At 41.2% G+C, this 21,091-nt stretch overlaps 1 protein-coding gene across 50 annotated transcripts in view; it reads right to left on the bottom strand.

Annotated features, from left to right (window-relative positions):
* Sorbs1 (sorbin and SH3 domain containing 1) overlaps window positions 1-21,091 on the bottom strand; it is a 233,277-nt gene that overhangs the window by 54,732 nt on the left and 157,454 nt on the right. For 19 of the 50 annotated variants that reach the window (XM_026394887.2, XM_026394861.2, XM_026394856.2 and 16 more), the window contains 6 exons: window positions 19,606-19,680; window positions 19,221-19,283; window positions 10,176-10,223; window positions 9,925-10,054; window positions 7,961-8,075; window positions 2,292-2,375 (listed from right to left, as the gene is read on the bottom strand). In XM_026394887.2, coding sequence (XP_026250672.2) covers window positions 2,292-2,375; window positions 7,961-8,075; window positions 9,925-10,054; window positions 10,176-10,223; window positions 19,221-19,283; window positions 19,606-19,680 — 515 coding nt within the window. The remainder of the gene's footprint in view (window positions 1-2,291; window positions 2,376-7,960; window positions 8,076-9,924; window positions 10,055-10,175; window positions 10,224-19,220; window positions 19,284-19,605; window positions 19,681-21,091) is intronic. The other 31 variants (XM_077798804.1, XM_026394884.2, XM_077798809.1 and 28 more) reach the window with 5 other exon arrangements.

A 21,091-nucleotide genomic window follows, 5' to 3' on the forward strand; every position in this document is an offset into this window, starting at 1 on the left:
CAAGATTTACACCATTTTATGTCTCTTCCTCCTTTGTGGTCCATAGTGGCTGAGGCAGAAAGACAAATTTCTCCCTGTCATACTGTCTTCCCAAATCTGTTGGTTCAACTTGATAATAAGCCCACTCTTAGGTGCCTCAAGCCACGAAGAACTGTTTCTCTCAATGCTGTTCCTCAGGATATGGGCATTGATTAGGTTATTCTGGCAAGTCTTCAAAAGTGTTATTATCTCTTAACGTGAGACCTACACAGAAGGGAGCAGTCCCATTAGGATTAGGAGGTCGGTGCAAGGAATGTGTGTGGCTTCAGAGAAGAGGCCATTTTGAAAAGTATCTCTAAGTCTAAATAATGAAGGGTGTTTAAAGCAATAGGATAGGAATTCAAGTTATAGGAAGGTCCCAATAAACAAATGGACTGTGTTCTCAGTATTGGTTTGAGATGGTTGTACAGTTCTCAGATCAGTTTCCCCTAGAGTCCGTGTTAACTTACCAAACTATTCCCAGCTTATTGAATGTATGCTGGGAAAGCAATGATGCCTATTGCCAACAAATATTGTGTGTAACGATAGATTGTTTACAATGATTTAGAAACACAAACCAATCACAATTAACTAGGGGAAAAAAGTCATGATTTTTCCTAAAAGCTAACATTTCAGTTAAAAACTAGTTCAATTATTTGACAGAGAAGATGGCTAGAAATTTTTGGCTTCTGAAAGGAATTTCAAAAACAATCGCATGGAATCTTTATTAAACATAATGTAAATAGTTTTTGCCTTCCTGAATCAAAGTAGCATATTATTGTTACATATATCAATCGTGGTGTTTTTTTTGGGGGGGAAGAGGAAGAACTATCTGAGTATCAAAAGAAGCTTTCTTTGTGCAATCATTGAGCAGGTTTTAAGAAAAAGAAGAAAAGGAAAAGTGTCAGGATACTGTTATACATTTGAATGTGGAAAAGATTTCTTGAGTACACTTGATGTTTAAATGGTGGCAGAGAAAAAAGGGAGAGAGAGGAGAAGAAATGAGGTGTCCCCTCCTCAAAGCTTTGGGGAGGGGAGAGGAAAGGAGGGGCAGTTTAGGCTGGATGCTTCTCTCTCCACTGCTCCTAGGTGGCCCTCTTCATGGAGGGTGGCTAAGCAGCCATTGGGAGGGACCAGAAGAACAGAACACCTGTTCCTACAAGCAGGATGTTGCAAGCCAGGTGCTCCCATCTCATGAATCTGAACTTCCAAAGAAAGCTCAGCATTGCTAAATCAAATTGTCAATCCCAGAGTACCAGTTTAACTTCTTTCTAATAAGAAAGACACAACAGAATTTATTTAATCTTTTACTGAACGATTAAGTTAATTCCTGGCTGCAAATAAAACTATCATCCCAATCTACCTTTATTCAAAAGCTGGATTCAAGGCTTAAATCTCATACAAAACCTAATAAAATGTTTTCTTATGCTATATCCTCCACCCACAAATTCTTTTTGAATTTGTAATAATTAAGGTTTTATAGTAGAGTTTTAAAGGCAATGTCTAGTCATCTCAAGTGGAAGGATGAGTTCGATTATCCCTTCTGTCTGATATTCCTTTGTGTGCAGGGCTAAGAAAATCCTCCTTTAAGTATCAAGGTCAATTTGTACAAAAGCCAATTCAGAGTTGTCACAGGGGAAGCTGCAAGATATTAGTCTGAACCCTACATTTGCTAGAATTTCTAACCTCCATTCCAAATGTTGGAAAATATTATTCTAACTTATAAAAATTGTTTCTTAAAAATTGCCTATCATGGGGCTGCATTTATAGCTACACCCACAGAGGAAAAAAAAATAACTTTTTTTTTTTTTGGTGGTCCATTCAGACACTTGCCTCACCTAGGTGCTTTTAAAAATGTTACTTGAGGCAGCAATCATGCTGGCCGTCCTGTCATGTAACACATTTCCCTGTTTGTCTTCAGCATGCCAAACAGACTTTGGGCAAGGCAATGAACCAATGGCAGAAAGAACGCCATCCACAAAGCTTGTGATAGTTGGTGTCAATGGGGAGTCCCAGAAGAAGCAATGGTTTAGTTGTGCTCTTTGGGATATTCTGGTAAGATATTCTTCCAGAGCTCACTGTCCTCTCTTGGTGAAGTAAAGTAAGGAAAACTTACAGGTTATAATAAGACAAGACAATCCCACTATGGACAACCTACTTGACTGCTCCCCACTTTCTGAATTCCTCACTCATGGATCTGATCCTTTAGCAGCAACAATGCATCAACAGCATTATTTAAAAAGGTGTAGAACCACTGAAGCTATTAAACTTACCGGTTTCCCAAACTCCAACTCCGAAAAGAATTTATACCAAGGCTCATTCTTTAAATCTATCTCTTCTGGGCTTATATCCCGACTCTATAGGGGTTGGTGATAGGGAAATGGAAGAAAGAGAAGGATAACATTATGCAAAGATTACATAGGAACAGGCCAGTAGAGATGCAGTGGTTTCCAGGGATTTCCAGCAGCTGCATTCAACAGCAGCAATGGTCCATTTTTTACTGACATCAGCAAAATCAGGGAGCTAAAACAGGAGGGAGAGGACGTGTTTATGAAAACAGGGAAATTGAGGTAGGGAGCAGCACGTGACTCATTCTCAGTCCTACGGCAGAGGCAAATGGACTAGAGATGGCAAACTCTGCACCACACTGCAGCTCCTCACAAGAAATCTGAATGTGGGCACAGCAGTACTCCTCAATAATTCTCGATACTGTGGGAGAAAAAGAAAGCCCCTATTTCCTCTTGCAAAGAACTATTAGTTATGAACAAATAAATTGGTGAGCACACCAAACATTGAGCATTTATGCCAGTTGAGTAGAGCAAACAGTTTTTTACGGGCTAGTACAGTTTTAGTGCTTATTTGCAAGGTTGCCTTGAGGTTTTCAAAATAAACGAAAATACTGACACTTTAGAAAAGCCAATTGGTTAATACTGCATCTTTAATGGCACATGAACAGGTGAGAAACCATGTCCTGTACACAGCAAAGTGGAAGATGACATAAGTAAGAACAGAGAACACAAGTGAAAAAACATTTTAAACAAGCATCTGTGGGAGATGAGTACAGACAGAATATATTTTGTGTTCTAACAAATAAATGTTAAAGAACCAGAAAAAAATTAAGTGAGGGAAAAGCCAGACAAGACAGATAACAGAACAGGGGGAAGAAAACTTCTGGGTTATGTTACAAAAATAAGATTTCTCATTTCATATAACTCTAAAAGGTATCACATAGACTGGTAATCTGATTTTTTGGCTTTAATGTTTAATCAAATATGTACAGAGTGCTGGAACCTTACTCAGGGGAGTAACATAAACTTCTGAAAATAATCAGTTGGAAAATGAGTATCTAGAAAGAATCAGGTTTCCTCCTTCATACACTGGAGATGCATTCACATCAGACAAAAGTATTTGAGGTTCATGGCTGAATTAAACTCATATACGTATGTTTTTCAAAAAAACTTTGATGATCATAAATAAGAGTACAATAATTTTCTACAATTGAAAATATAAAATGTACGCATTTTCTACAGGGGTTGAAAACACCATACAAGAAACTTAACTACCTCCGGGCTACGAGCTGAAGAGAGCTATCATGCACCATGGACAGGTCTTCAACTACCATCACAAAGCAGTGCTTCCTGGACGTGCTTTCCTCAACAAATCAGTTATCAGCCCTTTTGCAGCTTGTAGAAAAGGCTGCAAACTGTCTTGGTGATCTTTACCAGCCCCTTCTTCCAAGATCCCTAGGAGATTCTGCACCATTACTACACTTCCGTTTTTTGGTAAAGGAAGGTATGAATATATGGCACAATGCCTTTCTTTAAATGAAGTTAAACTAAGTTGAAATCACAGGGAAATAAATACTGAAACACAAGGTCTGACCCTTGTATACAGATAAACCTCCTACTATTGTCTGTAGGGACCTAGGGCTCCAGTCTTGAAGGGGAAGGCCAGCCCTTCCTGTAGTAAATGGATTCTGTATATATTTAGTGAAATGAGGCATAATGCCTAAAAAGAGACAACCATTTAGGAATAACAGTTTAGACATTGAGACATGCTAGATCCTAATACAATGGGTATTCATGAAACCTATTTGGTGTTTATTATTTTTACAAATCCTACTTTATAAACTGCTCTCTGGGAGGTTAGGATTTTTTTGTTTTTTAATAAAATGTACCAATTCTTTCAGGAAACTGCCTGAAAGTTTTGGTATTCACAGTCCTGAAAGAATTAACCCACTATATTCCTGAATGCTGTCTGCAGATTGCTATACAGATGAGGTTAATGCTGGGTTGAGAGGAGAATCAGAAGGCAGGTCAAACAACTTGGGTCCTAATCCTGCAGTTCCAAACTTCTGTCCTGAGAGCTGCCCAGAGATAGAGGTACAAAGTTGATACCATACAGCATGAACATCTGCATTTTTTTCAAGTATAACTCAGCTGTAGATCCAAGTAAGGAACATATCAGTAGAAAACATCCTTCATGGTGCAGAGAAGGAACCTTGTCCCATCAGGCAGAGCACACTCCATAATGCCAGGCTCTGTTCTTTGCTGGCTATTTTTTCCCAGCTTGATAAAATTCTTGGAAAGGATGAGTGGCTTGCCAGGAAAATGCCAACTATTCAAAGATAGATTTGCTGCTTGAACAGGAGCCAGAGACCAGCTTAAAATTTTAATTAAATAAATCATCTGAACATGATATGTTCATTTGCACAGCCCTTGATAATATTCATAGTTCTGTGTCTATATTATCCCATTTGACCATCTTGCTCAGTATTTCACTAAAGCTGACAGGCTACATAATATTTCTATCTACAGATGAAAACACTGAAGAAGGTCAAATGATTTGCCCAAAGACACAGCAGAGCCAGAACTGGAGCCCAGAACTTACATCTTCCAATTTCTGGTCCAGCATTCTGTTTGCTATACTACATTCCACATCTCATACTCTGAATGAGAGGGGGCAGATCCACTGAGTTTGCAGATAAGACCAAGCAGGGCTAGTAACTAACTTGAAATGCCAAAATAAGGGTGAACTGGGAAGAAATCAAGCTGGGGAAATCCCCTTGTTTTATGCTGCAAACATGTCATGTCTGTAACTATTATTTGAAATGTATGTCCTTGTATTTTATACCTGTGACAGCAGGGACCACAACATTTAACCTGAAGTTTAGCATGTAAGAATGGTTCTATGTATTTGTTAAATTGAGCTCGTGCTCTGTAAGGGACTTCAGAGGAAAGTATAAAGGAACAAAGCCTGGAAAAGGTAATTTGTGACAAAACAGGGACCAACAAGTAGATTTCCAATTCCAAGTCCAGAAGGGAAGAAATGGACTTTTATTATATAAGAGAAGGGCCAAGTATACTTAGACCTTCATGAGTCTATCAAATAGGTGAAGAGGTCACCAAGGTTGTAAATCCATGGGGCATTTTGAAGGTAGCAGTGTTTCACGGGTCTTGGTGGTGTGGATATTCCAGGGCAAGATGAGCTGTGGCTGATAAAGTCTACCACTCATTACTCTTGCTGTCAATGTATCACTAAGCCTTGAGATCATCATTTAAACTGCTAGTTAAACAAACATGAGAGTTTTAATGGGGTAAAAATGAGAATGCACATCTTAAAACAAGCCTAGATCTTACATCTGTCACTAGTTTGTATACCTACTGGCAATTAACAACAACAAGAACAAAAAAGTGTATGTTGGGGGCTCAAATTCTGGTAAGCCAAATACTGGATTCCAAAAGGCAAGACTTACACACTGAAACTCACATTCCAGCTTCTCTGTTCATGTGATAAAAATAACAGGAAAAAAAATTTAACCATAAAGGACTAATTCAAATATCAAATGAGTAAGATTCATTGAAATTCCTCTCTAAATGGAAACCTTCTCTTGGGAAGAATATAGCAATACTAGGTGAAAGGTGCTGGAGTTAAATGACTGGACAGGCAGTTCCTCCCTGGTCTGTCGTTGGTGCCCACATGCCCTGGTGGACCAGTCTCAGGCCTGGTGCAACAGAGTTCCTACATGCAAACACCCAGATGGTCCTTTGGGTCTTACCAGTCCCCAGAGGGCCTCTAGAGGGCACTGTGTACCACCTTCCAAGACTAGTTAAAAAAAAAAAAAAATCAACATACTCCCTTCTCAGATGTGGAAGCTGGAGAGGAAAACGAAAAGAAAGGTGAGGAGGGAGGACAGGGAATTCATGAAAATCAAAGGGATATCAGTTGAGGAAAGGGACCAGGGTGTGGAAAGAGGAAAGAGAGTGGGAAGTAAGGGCTGGAGAGTGATACTGGCCAAATCTTACTGTTACATTGTGTCCATGTAGGAATAAGTAACAATAAATTCCATCATTGTATACAACTATGATGCACAAATAAAAAAGGTGGAAAGAGAAAAAAATCAATAATAAAACAAAACAACAATGTAAATGAGCCCAAGAACCGTGGTATGGGAGATACGTGTACCACTGTGATATCAACAAAGGAAACAAAATTATGTTGTTGTTTTCCTGGTTCTGAATAGTGATTAAATTACTAAGTCAGAGGAAGTGGAAACAAAGAAGAAATTAAGAAAAAAGGGCACACCTTCAGTAAGAGCAATGACAGCCTCTAAATGGTCACTTGGCAAATGACCAAAGGCCTGCAAAGTCCCTGAAATCTTTTAAATGTGTGATTATGTGACTGTGGTTCACTATGTTATTACATACTACATTACGATAACATTAAGTGTTAGGAATATACCTGAAGAGCACGCTTTTCTGGGTGGAAGGGAACCTTCTGTGTTTATTATGAATGAGGCACCTTCTAACAGGAAGAGAACCTTCAGTGAAGAGGGGAACCATAGGCAAGATCCTCTGCTTTTCTCTACATCTCCTGCTTAAAATACCTGCAGTGCATGGTAAATGCTGAAGAATGACAACTCTAAAAGCACTTCTGTGAACTGATGACCTCTTTTCCTAATTAAAATTACTTAACGCTCTGTGCTTTTGAAGATGTCACATTTTTATTGCAGTAAAAGTCAACCTGACTGTTCCTTAAAAACATGTAGAGCAGGAGAGGTAGAGGGAAATCATTTGAACCTGCATTTCAGGGGGCCTGCTTATGGTATGGTAACAGTATTTAATAAAAACCAATCTCCAGCATAATCATTCCATCCTGTTGCCACAGCCAGAGGGCTGCAATGTTTATGGAGCTTTGGAGAATCCCTTTAACCACACAGAATTTCGAACCAGCTTTTTTTAATGAAGGATGAATAAAAAGAAGCATGATTGGCAGATATGAAACTAGTCAGCTTATAAAAATTCTTCCCATTTCACAGAAGAGGCCATTTTTCCAGGGTGGTCTGGAAACAGATCAATTTCTCAATCATAATTGCTTTGCGATGTGAACTTTAGAACCAGGTTGCATATGACATTAGTCCTCACTATTGCAGTTACCAATAAAGGAAAACCTAAAAGATATATTCTAATAGCCTGGGGCTTTTGCCTCTAGTTATAACATCTTATCAATTATTTGGCTTTTAATGATATACTGGTAAATCCTACAAAATTTATCCTTGTTCACATAAAAGTCACTTTTTAAAAAACCCTGACTTATTCCAGTTAATGATAAGCCTGATACATTAATGGTTAGACTTTTTTTTTAAAAGACAGCAGCAAAATCAATCTGTATGTTAGTAGAAAAATTTAAATTAGTTAAAACCATGCACAAAATGGAGCAACGGAGCCACAATAAGAGGATTCTTTAAAAGGAGACTCTCAGGACTTATTTTATGAACACCTGCAACAATGGAAAGGGTAAAAATAATTCATTTTTTTCATTGTCTTCTAAACAAAGAAAGTCTATCTCAAGGGGGAATGAATATAATCCAGCTGAACAATGCATCTGGATTAAAGAACATGGGCAGAGAGAGAGACAAAAAGAACTTTAACATGCACATTACCATCTTTTCGTTGGTCAGAACAGAAGACTTGCCCGGCTGATATTCGTAAATGCTTTTGGGCTCTGCACGATATTTCCTCGTATCCACTTTCTTATCTGGGGGCTCCCAGTCGTTTCTGCAGACAGATAATCCTGTTTCAGCTATTGTCATGAAACCTGGCATCAGCTTCCAACACAGTCTGACTTTGGTTGGCTACAGTCTAATCAAGGAATTTTTATATCCAAAGCATAAAATTAGAGTAAGGGTGAATAATTCAGTTGTGCTGGTTCATTTCTCAAAACAACCAGTTAAATCTCTGTGTTGGTTTCACAAAGGGCGTGAGCCATCCTGTGCTGAAAATGAGGCACAATCAATTGGAGAGACGAAGAGAAGAAGAGAGGAGAAAGAAATGGTAAAGCTGACCTGGAAAAACCTTTCACCTCGCTCTGCTCTCATGAGTTTATCATTCCCCAAACATGCCTGCATCTCCCACTCATGCCAGTGCAGAGAGAGAACATAGGTCCTGGAGCTACTTGACTATGGCTCAAATACTTTTGATAAGACCTGGTAACTAGATGATCTTAGCCAAGTACTTTACCTCTTGGAACCTCAGTTTCCTCATCTGAAAAATAGGGGTCGTTGTAAGGGTTCAATGAGACAATACATGTAAATCAGAAAGCAAAGTGCCAGACCTACAGGAATTACTAAATAAACATTACCTGTTACTATGACTATGTTCTTCCCTAATCCTTACCCCACCCTACTACCTGCCAATCTCAGTCTTTGGTGCATATTCTTAACCTGGTATCCAGTAATGGGTTTCAGAAGATACACAAATTCTTGGAAACTGTGTGCAAGATTTTTATGCAGGTGTATTACTACTTTGCAGTGTGGTTGCATTTTGTTTTTCGTGTAAGGCTGAAAACTTCTTGATGGCAGGACAACATCTATAACATCTGATATAATCTGCATAAAATGTAGCCAGTAAGTGCCTGATGAATGCATCTCTAAAGGATTTATGGACATATCTAGCCTACCTTTCAAATTGATTACCTAACTCCTCAGGTGGATGCCACTTAGGTATGTGTGGGGCTTTGTTTTTGAGGATGGAAAGGTGAGCCGAAGTGAGACTGGATGTGCATTTGAGGGAAAAATCATTTGAATTGACCAGAGCCTTTTTTATGTGGAGACTGGTAGGAGTTTGGGCTGGAAACTGCATGGGACATATGTCCAGATGGCATGAAGTGGTTGCTCCACAGGGCACTTTTAGAGATAAGAACTAAATAAAAGAAAATGGGGGCCGGGTGTGGAGACACACTGTAATTCCAGCTACTTGGGAAGCTGAGGCAGGAGGATTGTAAGTTTGAGGCCAGCCTCTGCAACTTAGTGAGATCCTTTCTCAAATAATAAAAAGGGCTGGAGATGTGGCTCAGTGATAGAGCATCTTTGGGTTCAATTCCCCACTCTGGGGGAAAAAAATCGGATTGTTTAGCACAGGCATTAAGGGATGACTAATGTCACCTCTTAATAACTCCAAACCTTACATCTTGATGATACACCACATATAAATAAATAGACATGAAAAGTGTGGCTTCATTTTATTCTCTGCCCTGAATATATAAACAGGGTTAATATGGACATAGAATATGAAAACTTGTGACAAATCTTGCAGTAAGACTTTTCTTATGAAAAGGTGATGATATTTATAGTTGACATTAATTAAGTCCACACAATAAGCCAGGCACTACTTGGAATATTTATGTGCACTATCTCAGTTTATCCTTGCAACACTGAGCACAAAGCAGTCAAGGTTTTTATCCCCATTTTACAGATAAGGACATTGAGACTCAGAATAAGTCACTGCTGGTAGGTAACAGCAGGGGATTCAAATTAAATCCATCCTAAGAAAGGAGGCGCCTGGGTCTCAGGAAGTGCTGACAAGGCACTTGGCTGGTCAAGGTGAACACTCGCAAGGCACCACTTACCGTTCTGGGCTTGACTTTAGTGAGGAAGAGCGGGTAGGGAGGGGTAGCGTGGCTGACCTCTTAACTACCTTCTCACCATCAATGTAGTTCATCTCACTTTTTGAGCGAGGCACGGAAAGGGGAGATTTTGCTAGAGAAAGCAAGTGCATACAGACGACTTTACAAACCAATGAAAACGGAAACCAGAAGATGTCTTCCCTCATCCACCATCCCCCGCTTCTCCCCCGCAACCAGGAAACTCAGTCACTTACTGTCTTCAGAAAAGGAGTATCGGGGAGAGTACAAATCGGAATCATCATCTAGTGAACAAAAAAAGAAATGATCAGGACAAATGGGCTACTAAGGAACTGGACTGCACATTCCCCACTTCCACAGCCTGCACCGAATCCAGACACACCAGGGAACCCAGCGGAGAAAGGAGCCAAGCACCGGGAAGCTACACCACAGCAGACCACACTGAGGAGAGGAAGGTTTGCAGAGGCCACCCAACCCCGGAGGACCTGCAGTCCCGACAGGACGTGAATGACCAATGCTTGGCAGATGACCGCTGCCTATCACTGGGAAATGCATGGGGACAAATAGCCAAAGGTCTTCTTCAAGAGACACCTCCTGCCAAAGCTGGAATACAGAGGCCCGAGTCTGGCCAAGTGGGAGTCAGGGGCTGAGATGCATCCCAGTGCTCCTGCTCAGTCACTGGTTCTGCCTGCCAAGAGCCGTGGGGTCCTGACAGGTCTTCTTCAGGGGCCCTGAGGCTGCTATTGCATGGGAAGGGGAGGCCCGGAAGGTGTGGTTGCTGGCTCCCCACCTCAGCTTTGAAAAGTTTCACATTTTAAACTTCCATATATAACATCACTAACAGAGGTTCTGCAGCAAAGAGTTGACAAAAATCCATATCATATTTTGTTTTGGTTCCACCTCAACCTCATTCCACGAGGAGATTTCTCTCCTTCCTTGGGGCACAACACACCCATGGTTGATGTGGTTACATGGCCTGCTCTGCAAAGGAACTGCCTGAGCTAAGTGTCTAAACAGTGACTCCGGAACAAATCAAACCCATAAGAGTTTCTGTGGTACGAGATGGCTTTCTAAGGGCGTGACATGCTTCACTAAATAAGCTTAACACTGGGGCTCTAAAATGTGCTGAATAGAGAGATGAGATCTGTACCCATTAAATGGCTGTATTTTTTAAACTTAAAAATCAGACCACAGGGACATTATTTTCTGGAGGGTACTGGGGATTGAATCCAGGGGTGCTTAATCACTGATTCACATCCCCAGCCCTTTTTTGTATTTTATTTAGAGAGAGGATGGCGCTGAGTTTGCTAAGTGCCTCACTAAGTTGCTGAGGCTGGCTTTGAACTTGTGGTCCTCCTGCCTCAACCTCCCAAGTTGCTGGGATTACAGGTGTGCACCATCATGCCTGGCCCAGACCACAGGCACATTTTTGGGAACAGATTTCTAAATTGGATCTGTCCTGAAAATGCAGGTTACTCAGTTACTACATCCCCATGATGATACTTCCAAAGCATTACTCCAAAGAGTTGCTCTCAAACAGTCATCCTCCATTTCTAATATCTTGCTAATCTGAATTCAGAATTTATGCATATGGAACGAAGACCCAATTTCTTCCCTCAAAATTCATAACTTCAGTGAAGGGCATGACCTAACCAGCAAAGGCAAGCCAATCTAATGTGCTATGTTAATGACAAAGTGTTAATCAAGTCCTTGTTTCTACAAAAATCATTTTAAGTTGCAGAGCAGAAACTATCAGAATTTTTTATGAAATGTTAATAAAGCTAGCATTGCTATTATTTTGAGTCAAGCAACATTGGAAGACAGCTTCTCTAACCATCTTGTGCCCTCCCTTCTCCCCATTTATATCTGTCCCTGGTCCTCAGTCAAAATAATAGACAAGAATCAGGTACCAAGGCATATTTTCACCTCTTTCCACCCTTTTATCTTTAAGGATAAGAATCAACATCAAGGTTGAACAGGGCTTCAGCTTCTTTACCAACACAACCAAGCCATTCACTATTATAAATTGAGTGCACAAGTTTATTTGTTCACTTCTAAAAATAGGGCAGGGGAAGGATAAAATGTATTTTTGGAGAGACCATACTGAAGAATTTTGTGTTCCCAGTTTTTTCATTTTTTTTTTGTTTTGTTTTTTAATAGGACTTCTGCCATGACATCAAACAAAACGAAAAATCAGCTTGGCTCACAAGGACTTGATTAGGAAAAACAGTGCCTGTCCAAAACAAAAATTAGCTTAGTGAGAAACCAAAACATTACTCTTTCAAGTCTGGCCTAGTGTTTTTTAGCTCAAAACCTTGTGCCCCTCTGAATCACAGAAAAATTAGAATCCATCATTAGATGGTGAGGTGAAAGTTAATTTATAATTATTATCTGGTTCATAAGGCTAGAAACAATTCTTGAGGGGAGGGATGTCATTTAAATACTTAAAAATGATTTTTTAAGCCTGAACTTTTTTAAGAAAAATGTTTCTCTCTAGATTCTTCTAATGTGGAATTCTAGGAGGCTTATTAGAAGACAATGAGAAGAGCCAGGTACAGTGGTGAACACCTGAATTCCCAGCAACTCAGGAGGCTGAGGCAGGAGGCCAGCCTTAGCAACTTAGGGAGACCATATCTCAAAATAAAAGGCCTGGAGATGTAGCTCAGTGATAGAGCACCCCTGGTTCAATCCCAAATATTGGGGGTGGGGAGACACAGAAGTTGAACTCATTTGTCATTCATGACAATTCCAGGTTGTACCACATATCCCAAACTTGCAAGACAGCCCCGGGTTCAAAACTACTGTATTTCAAAATGAGTTATTTATCGAAATGTAAGAGCTTAATAAATATAAAACTGTCAGAAGAAGAGTATAATAGAGTAAATCTTTTATAATAGTAAACCTTGTGTGAAGAGAAGCCCTCTAAGAGATAACACCAAAAACACAAACAACAGAAAGAACAAGGTTAGATAAAACAGACATCATCAAAATTAATATTTGATGTTTGTCTTGAAAATCTAAGAGAAAAAAATTTACCCCAACTTAGGAATAAAAATAATAATAGTATCTCCCAGTATTGTCCAGTAATAGCTGAAAATTGACTGATATCCTCTCATTTAAACTTTGTAAAAACTCCAGTAGGAAATAAACACATCATATTTCAAACAAGGTCCAAGCAGGGTAGAAAAAATTTGCACAATGAGAAAAATACAAAGGAGGAATGGATTCAAGGTCTCTCTTCCTCATGTCACCTATTAACTTGTTATCAGGATGTTGCTTCGTTCTACGTTTCACACCTTCATGTGCCCTGATCCTGGGAAAGATGAAGACCTCGAGTGTTTCAGTATTGTTTTTGTTGTGGAAGAAGCAAAGGAAAGTGCTGTCCTGAAACTCAAGTACACCATTGGCCAGACCAATCTCCAGCCCTCGAAGCCTCTGCTCCACTTTTCCACATTACCCCGTCCTGAGTGATGCTTGAGCAACATTTCTGAGTTACCCCACCACACCCTTAGTCTTTTTGCTGCTGATCTCTGGGGACAATGGTAACACTGAGTCTTTTGGTTGTAGGTGAATACAACACCTTTATTTTGCTTATTTATTTTTAAGTGGTGCTGAGGATCAACCCAGTGCTTCATGCATGCAAGGTAAGTGCTCTACCACTAAGCGACAACCCCAGCCCCGAGTCACTCTTGCTATAGTGTCTTCCATGTGCTGGTTTTGTAAACCTTCTCTGGTGAGTCTGCACTGGGAAAGACAGGTAGACAGTGAGAAACACCAAGGAATGGGAAAAGTATAAGAAGTATCTGTCTGTACTCTGTGTTAGAGCTAGCCCAGGGGTGGGAGAGTACTGTGTGTGTGTGTGTGTGTGTGTGTGTGTGTGTGTGTTTGTGTATATAACCATATCTAAAACCCACCAAGTAAAGTGTTTCTCGAGTTGTCGATGAACTAGTGTTAGAAAGCCTGCCTCATTTTCTTCAGGATTCTTGAAAACAAGGCCACAGTGAAGTCCGCTGAGCTGGAATCTTATAATCGCTGCTCATTGTGGAGCCATATTTTATTTGTGCCCCTCTTGCTCTAAGCAGAAGACATCAAACCTTGGCAGTAACACTCACAACTTCCTACACCACTTCCAGGAAGCCTGAACACTATGCAGGATTACAGGGGGGTGAACAACTCACTTCAGGGACCTGAAGGCCCCTGCTGGGCTCTGATGTTCATGCACCAATGATTCTCCCCCGGGGATTTGGCAGTCTGTTCTTGGTAGGACAATTTAGGGACAGTTACCCTCCTAAAACTGCCAGGAGCCACATAATTGCCTTTTCAACCACACTGACTTTAAATGAGCTCCTAAATGACTTTCCCCCCCCTGGGTTTTGTTCATTTGTTTTTGTTGAATTTATTAAAGTCTTAAAGACAACAGGAGAAAGTACTGGTTGAAATTGATGTTCTATAAACATAATGTAACTGACCAAAATGGGCTGATGGAAAAAAAGCAGCATTTGTATAACTACTGCCTATGTCATTACATTTCTATTTTATATACCTATTAGGTCTTTAAACCTAAAATTGCCTTTCTAGTATGAATGGCTCATCTTTAACACAGTAATTTTCCATTAGTCAACATAATTCTTTCTCAGACTTTACCCCACATACTTAGGAAGAGCAAGGATTAAAGGGTAAAGATAGACATGTACAAACATCCCTCAGACAAAATCAGTTAAGGAAAAGAGGAACGTACACAGATTTGGGTACAGAGTCTGTGATATGAAAGGAAGAATAAGCAAAGGAGGCAAGAAGGTTCAAAGAAGCCAGGACGTCTGGGAGCTTGGGGAGAGACTTGCCAAGTTGTCTATGATTTGATTAAAGGCAATCAAATTTGAAGGGGTAAGAAAAGGGCCAGCACAGGGTGCAGAGTAGCTGCAGAAGACATATTCAGAAAAAAAAAAGACATAATTCTATGGAAGATAGGAGGTAAAGCAGGAAAGGTGTTAGAGGGGAAAGTCTGGGAGGCCCGTTGGGTTAGAAAAGGACTCACCTCACCGTTCTCACCTCCTATCAGATCCTTGGGTCCTGAAGTTAGAAAGGGAATAACTCCTTCACTTCTAAACTACTCTGCAGGCCAAAGACTTCTGCACTTGCTAGGCAAAAACCTTCAGAGCAGCTCTTGTAAGGAGATCAAAGGTGACCACTGAGAGCAGCTCCGCCCCTCTTCTGGGCAGTACTAGCCAGAGTTTGGGGCAGGAGGCACAAATCCTAGCCAACCATACTCCCAATAGAACGATTTGCTTGAATACAAGCAAAATAAGGCTATTATTGGAAATCCTGCAAGGCCAGTAGAGGATTATTTTAACTGATGTGCCTAAGAAAACCAGCCTCCTTAAGTCCTTGCTTAGTGCAATCTTGTCTAGGAATAAGGAAAAGGCACAACGAGAGAGAACACTGGGACATTACCACTAGGAGTGCCTATTTTTGAGTCACAGCACCAGGACATTGCAGTGGCCACCGCCAGCCTGAAGTGCTGTGAGAGGTATCCACAAGCCAGGGGGAAGGCTAGTCTCTGGGACTTCACCTCTGATGACAGATTCCACCCTGTCAGAAGCCATGCACCACAAAGTAACCTATCCATTACTTGGTTTTGGTAAAGATTCCTAGGTATCCTTATATCCTCTGTCTTCCTGACATCAAATGTACCAAGTGAGCAAACATCATTTGCCATCTTCAGGGTAGAAAGTCTAACTCTTTTGAATCTGCATTCCTCACTCTAATTAATCCTGCCTGCATCTAAATTTCTACAACTGCATCTAGGCAAGTATCTTCATCCCTTTTGCACTCTGGGGAAGAGTGGTGCTCCTCCATTGCAGTGGTTCTCAATGCTGGCTAATTGGGACTCCCAAACACCTGGACAGCTTTCCTAAACATATCTCCCAGACACCATCCCAGGAGACACTGGCTCAGGATCCTGAGGCAGCTCTGACTTGGGGGAAGCTGGATACCTACAGTGAGGCATCAGAGAGCCCCTGGAAAGGAGGGGCCATTCAAGGGAGTACAGGAGTGCAGCATAGTCAGTAAAAGCCCATGTTTAGGGGCCTCTTAGACCTACCTGGGTTTGGATCCTGGCTCTGCCATTTACTATGTTATATTGCATATATTAGTTAACCTCTCTGAGTCTCATGGGGTCACTGGGGAGGGGGTCGAAAATCAGATAACAATAGTGATTCACTCAGCATAGAGTCTAATACTGCATAGCATAAAGACTCAGTAAGTGACAGTCCCATGGTCATCGCAGTGGTGGTCATGTTACTACCCTTTACAGGATTAGTGGTGAGATATGGAGGTACTGGCTACCATACTGCTGGCCCTAAGAGAAGGAGGTGGGGAAGGGGAAAGGGCTGCATTTGTGAAGCTGCTTCTCCACAGCTCTTTCTTCCCTTACCTGCTTCATGAAGCAAAGTGTAAGCACATGCAACACACAGAAACCTCAAAGATTGTAAAATGACTGAAGGGACTTAAACCTCATTGATCAAGATATAATCATTCTGTTTATCTTCTAAAAGTCTGGCCAGACATTCACTTGTTCACTGTTAACTGGGGGGGGAAAGAAGGTTGCTAAGCTAGCAGCTAGCATACAAACTCACACGGCCCCTTGCTATTTAGGAGAATCAGTCTTGAGCTTTTAGAAGCGTCTTTTTATACTATATCAACAACTAAAATTTAGACAGAGGCAACAACCCTCAGGCTAGGCTCTGGTAGGTTTACTACAGATAATCTTAGTTCCAAAATCTGAATTAAAACAATACCAGCAACAAGTTTTTCCCTAAGAGACCAGTTCTGGACCATCAAGTGTTCACATTCTTCAGTAAAGCTGTTTCTTTCTTAAGGCATGTTAAAATCTCTGGGCAGACCCTCCATTAAGTGCTAACTGTCTTTAACGCCTTTCTTTGAAAGGCATAAATCTTTCCTATGTCAAGAAGGAAGTGCACAGAGCCCAGGGCCACCTATTGGGAGCAGCACCACGGACAGGGCTGGGGTACTCTGATGGAACCCACAGATAACATCTAAGCCACCAGCCATAGATTCAGAAATCCAGAGGATCTTAGTCCAATAGTTTAAAAAAATGATCTAGTTTAAACATTTTCCTTATTTGTAAAACGTCTTTATCTAATGGAACACATCAGTGATCTGTGCCTGGATATGTCATCTAGGCAGAGATGGGGGCGTGAGATAGCATCTATCCTATTTTAGAAAGGTCTCCAGGGAAGATGACTTCTTAGAAACTTGTGTTAAAGTCTAATCATCTTTGTTATTTGGATTTCTTAATGTTCAACCTAATTCTTTTAATTTTCCCTTTTTTGGTCTTTGAAAATAAAAAGTATAATAAGGTTCATGTCTAAATATATGTGGCAAGTTGTCATGTTATTTCTTACTATTTATGCCTTGAAGAAAGAAAAAAAAACCCAAAACCCCACTTTCCTCTCGTGCCAGATTTGATGTACACCAAAAGGCAAATGTTAACATAAATCAGGGTTGAAGGGCGAGGTGGCTGATGACATGGGAGCTCTGGGGTGAGGCCATGACATCCCGTCCCAAGGCTGAGGAAGCCATGGGCACTGCCTATGATAGGCCTAATCAGTCCTCCAGTCCAGCAGGAGACGCTGTTCCTCTCCACAGGACTTCTCCAAGGGGCCCTCCTCCACCTGTGCCCATGGGACATGTGCCCTCAGCATGCTCTGCACTTGTCACCTTACCTACAGGGAGCCCCATCTCATAAGTGGGTTGAGCTCACAAGTACAAATAAAGCACAAATTAAGAACTGTAATTAGTCACATTTATTCTAAACAACGCCCCCCACCTTGCCCAACTCAGTCAATTGTTTCTTCAGCAATGCTTTCAGCTAGAATCAGAACTCCCAAGACAAAAAGACTAACTTATCTATGCCAAATAGTGAGGAGGTTACTGATCAAAATTTTAAGTCATCAGCTTTGAGTTCTGGGGTTTACTCAATAGACTTTTCCTTCAAAATAGGCCCCAGGCATGATACGATATTTCATGTCCCAACATGTCATCTCATATATGATAAGTGATCAGTAAGAGTCCAGTGAATGACCAGATGAATGACTTTACAAATGGTGAGAAGGGCTGGGCTGATCAGAGCAGAGCAGCATTGAGATGGTAGCACCAGGGTTCTAAAATAAGCACTCTGGTTCCACAGTGCAAAGCTTTCACTCATTATATTCTCCAGGCATTACTGAGGACCTGTTGTGTGCCAACAAGATTTCTGCAGCCTCCAGACACATGCTCTTGCAACTGCCCCTACAATGGGCACAGTGTGCTAAATCCCCCTTTCCAAATCCCTGCCAGGGCACTTGATGTATTCACGGTATCATCATCGGTTGCCAGTATAGTGCATGGCACAGAGCAAGTGCTCTGAACAACTAGAATGAAGTTCAGAGCATTAAACCTACATCTCCTCCTAGAAGAGCATTTAACAAAGTTTCCTCTTCCAGACTCTGCCCCTCCTTTTTCCGGGGTCACTCATCCAAAGATTAGACCATGCCAGCTACTATGATAACTCTTCAGATATTGCCCCTAACTCACCTTTTAGAAGCTTCTTTGACAAGAGGACTTTTTGCCCAAGTAAGTACACTCCGAGACACTAATGTGGCTGTGCTCCCCAGCAAGACAAATTCCTAGCAGCTTTTGTGAATTGTTTTCCAGCTTGGCCCAAATCCTTATATTCAAGAGATCTCATCTCTTACCATGACTGAATCTTATATTTCAAAACCACATCAAGAACTCCCTCCCAAAGGGAGGTCAATGGCAAGAGGAGCCCAGTGACAAGTTAGTTGAATGTATAGGATGCTGAAAGAGGTGATGTGTCTGTTTTTGTGAGCCAGCAGGTCCACTTCCTGCCCGTCCACCACAATGACTCAGCTTCACCAAATCACTGCCCAGCCACCAGCACCAGATGACTACCCCCGATACCAGGTCCTGAGATGTTGGTATAGGCAGCTTTTCCCAGAGCCCCACATGTTCCAAACATTATAACTGAGCTATGATGGCTACTCATTAATCATGCAAACCCTAAGGGAATAGAATTAAAGTACCATCTGGATATACTCTGGTTATAGAGTCAGCGAGGAATGAGACAATACCACAAAACACAAGGTTAGAGGGAAGCAAATGAATGGGAGACAGCCCTAAGCCACCAGGAAAAACCCCAAGGTGAAAAAAAAAATAACAGCACCAGTACAAAGAGAGGCACACGGTTTTCCTTGAATTACCTTCAGATTTAGGACTAGGAGTAGATGCAGGAAACTGGTAGGTAGGAGTGTAAGGATTGTCCTCTGTAGCAGAGAAAAGCAGTGGATTTTGAAACTATCCACCATGAAGTGGAGGCACTGACAAATTCCCACTTGAATGACTGATTACCTAGTTTAGTGTTATTAAAGCACACCAGCATCACACTTAAAAATAGATTAATGAATTAGAAAGGACTTAGTTATTTTAATACAGCATATCATGCAAATGAGTGAAATAAAATTTTCACCAACCAAAAAAGAATGACTATAAAAACAAAATCTAAAAGCCATATCTTATGCCTAAAATAGAACTCTAAGAACTAATTAAAGGCTAAAACAACAGATACGCCATCTAAATTTATGGTACCTTCAGAATTTTGCTGGATTTCAGGAAGTTCAGGGAATTTGTACGTAGGGAAATAAGGGTTTTCTTCAGGAGTGTCTAGGCAGAGGAGCAGGTTTGGGAGAGAGAATAGAGGAAGATACAAATGGAGACAATGAACGAGGAGGAATCCACATACAATTTAGGCTCCTTGAATTCTGGAACATGGTAACGTCACTAGTCACATGAAAGAAATTCAAACTGCTTTAAAAATCCAGTCCTTTTGCCTGAATTATTAAGACACATCAAAAGAGACAATATCATTACTTCCCTTGGTCAAAGAATTACATCAAAACAGGCTCCAGTGTGCAGAAAGCACTTAGCGCAAAGCTTCAAGCTCTCACTCTTTATGGGCAAGAGCTATTAAGTATGATTATGAGTAGTATGCAATGGAAACACTATCCTAGAATGATTTTTTTTTTAAAGCGTGTATGGTGGACATTAGAATCAAGGCAAACAAGTGGAGTCTCAATTTTTCAAATACCCCTGTCTACCATTAGGACAGGTAGTTGTGTTATCACCTGTAATTTAGTTGAGTTAATAACTACATGAGAACACCAACACTGCCTGTGAGGCAAAACTACTTTGCACATATGCAAGCACTCGTCCCTGCATTTAGCCTTCCATAGCTGGATGTGAATATGTGAGAGAGTCACAGATGGCCAGAGGCAGTGGAGAGTAACTTTAGGAAGTGACCAGTGGAAATGACCCCATCGGATCACAGAGACCCAGCATTTAGCATGGCCACTATGAATAAGCTCATCCACCCAACCACAGCCGATTTAGTCTTGATTCAGAAAAGCTAAGTACTGTTTCTAAATATTTAGAAACACTTTGAAGAGGGGCATACCTGGTTCATTTTGAACCCAGCAAGAACTTACTAACAGTAATGTCAATTGACATCTGCAGCTAATTAGAGAACTTGGATATTTGTAGCTTACACAGGAATACTGACTAGAACACTCTTTCTTTGCCTTCATGTACCATCCATGCCAGGCGGTCAGACTGGATTTGGGAACAGGGAAGGACAGGATGCTCTGCCCACAGGAGGACTGGTACCCTGCCCATGGTGCAGCTACATCCCTGCCTATCAGTTGATTGATGGCACAGGCAGCAATGGGAGCTGGTGGGGTTGTGACCTGCCTGAGCACTGGCCTGGGATTCTCCCACCATGCTGGGTCACTGGCTGACAGCCCAGTGGGCCTTTAATTGGGAAGCACCTCTTTCAGCTTGAGCAGGCTCTGGTGTGTCAGCTCTTGACTGATTCTCAGGGCTACCTGCCAAGTGCTGGCTGGCAGCTAAGGGTGCTTATTTTTCACATTAACATAACCTTAGAGGTACACTATGCATCATTATACCTTCACAAGGCCAAACACTTTCTCATGTGGATCCTGCAACATCTCTCAGAGGAAGGAAGGCAGGATAAACACAGAGAGGCACGTGACTGGCCCAAGGTCACATGAGTGTTTAG

The sequence above is a fragment of the Urocitellus parryii genome, chromosome 5 (genome assembly GCF_045843805.1).
Source record: "Urocitellus parryii isolate mUroPar1 chromosome 5, mUroPar1.hap1, whole genome shotgun sequence".
Taxonomy (NCBI): domain Eukaryota; kingdom Metazoa; phylum Chordata; class Mammalia; order Rodentia; family Sciuridae; genus Urocitellus; species Urocitellus parryii.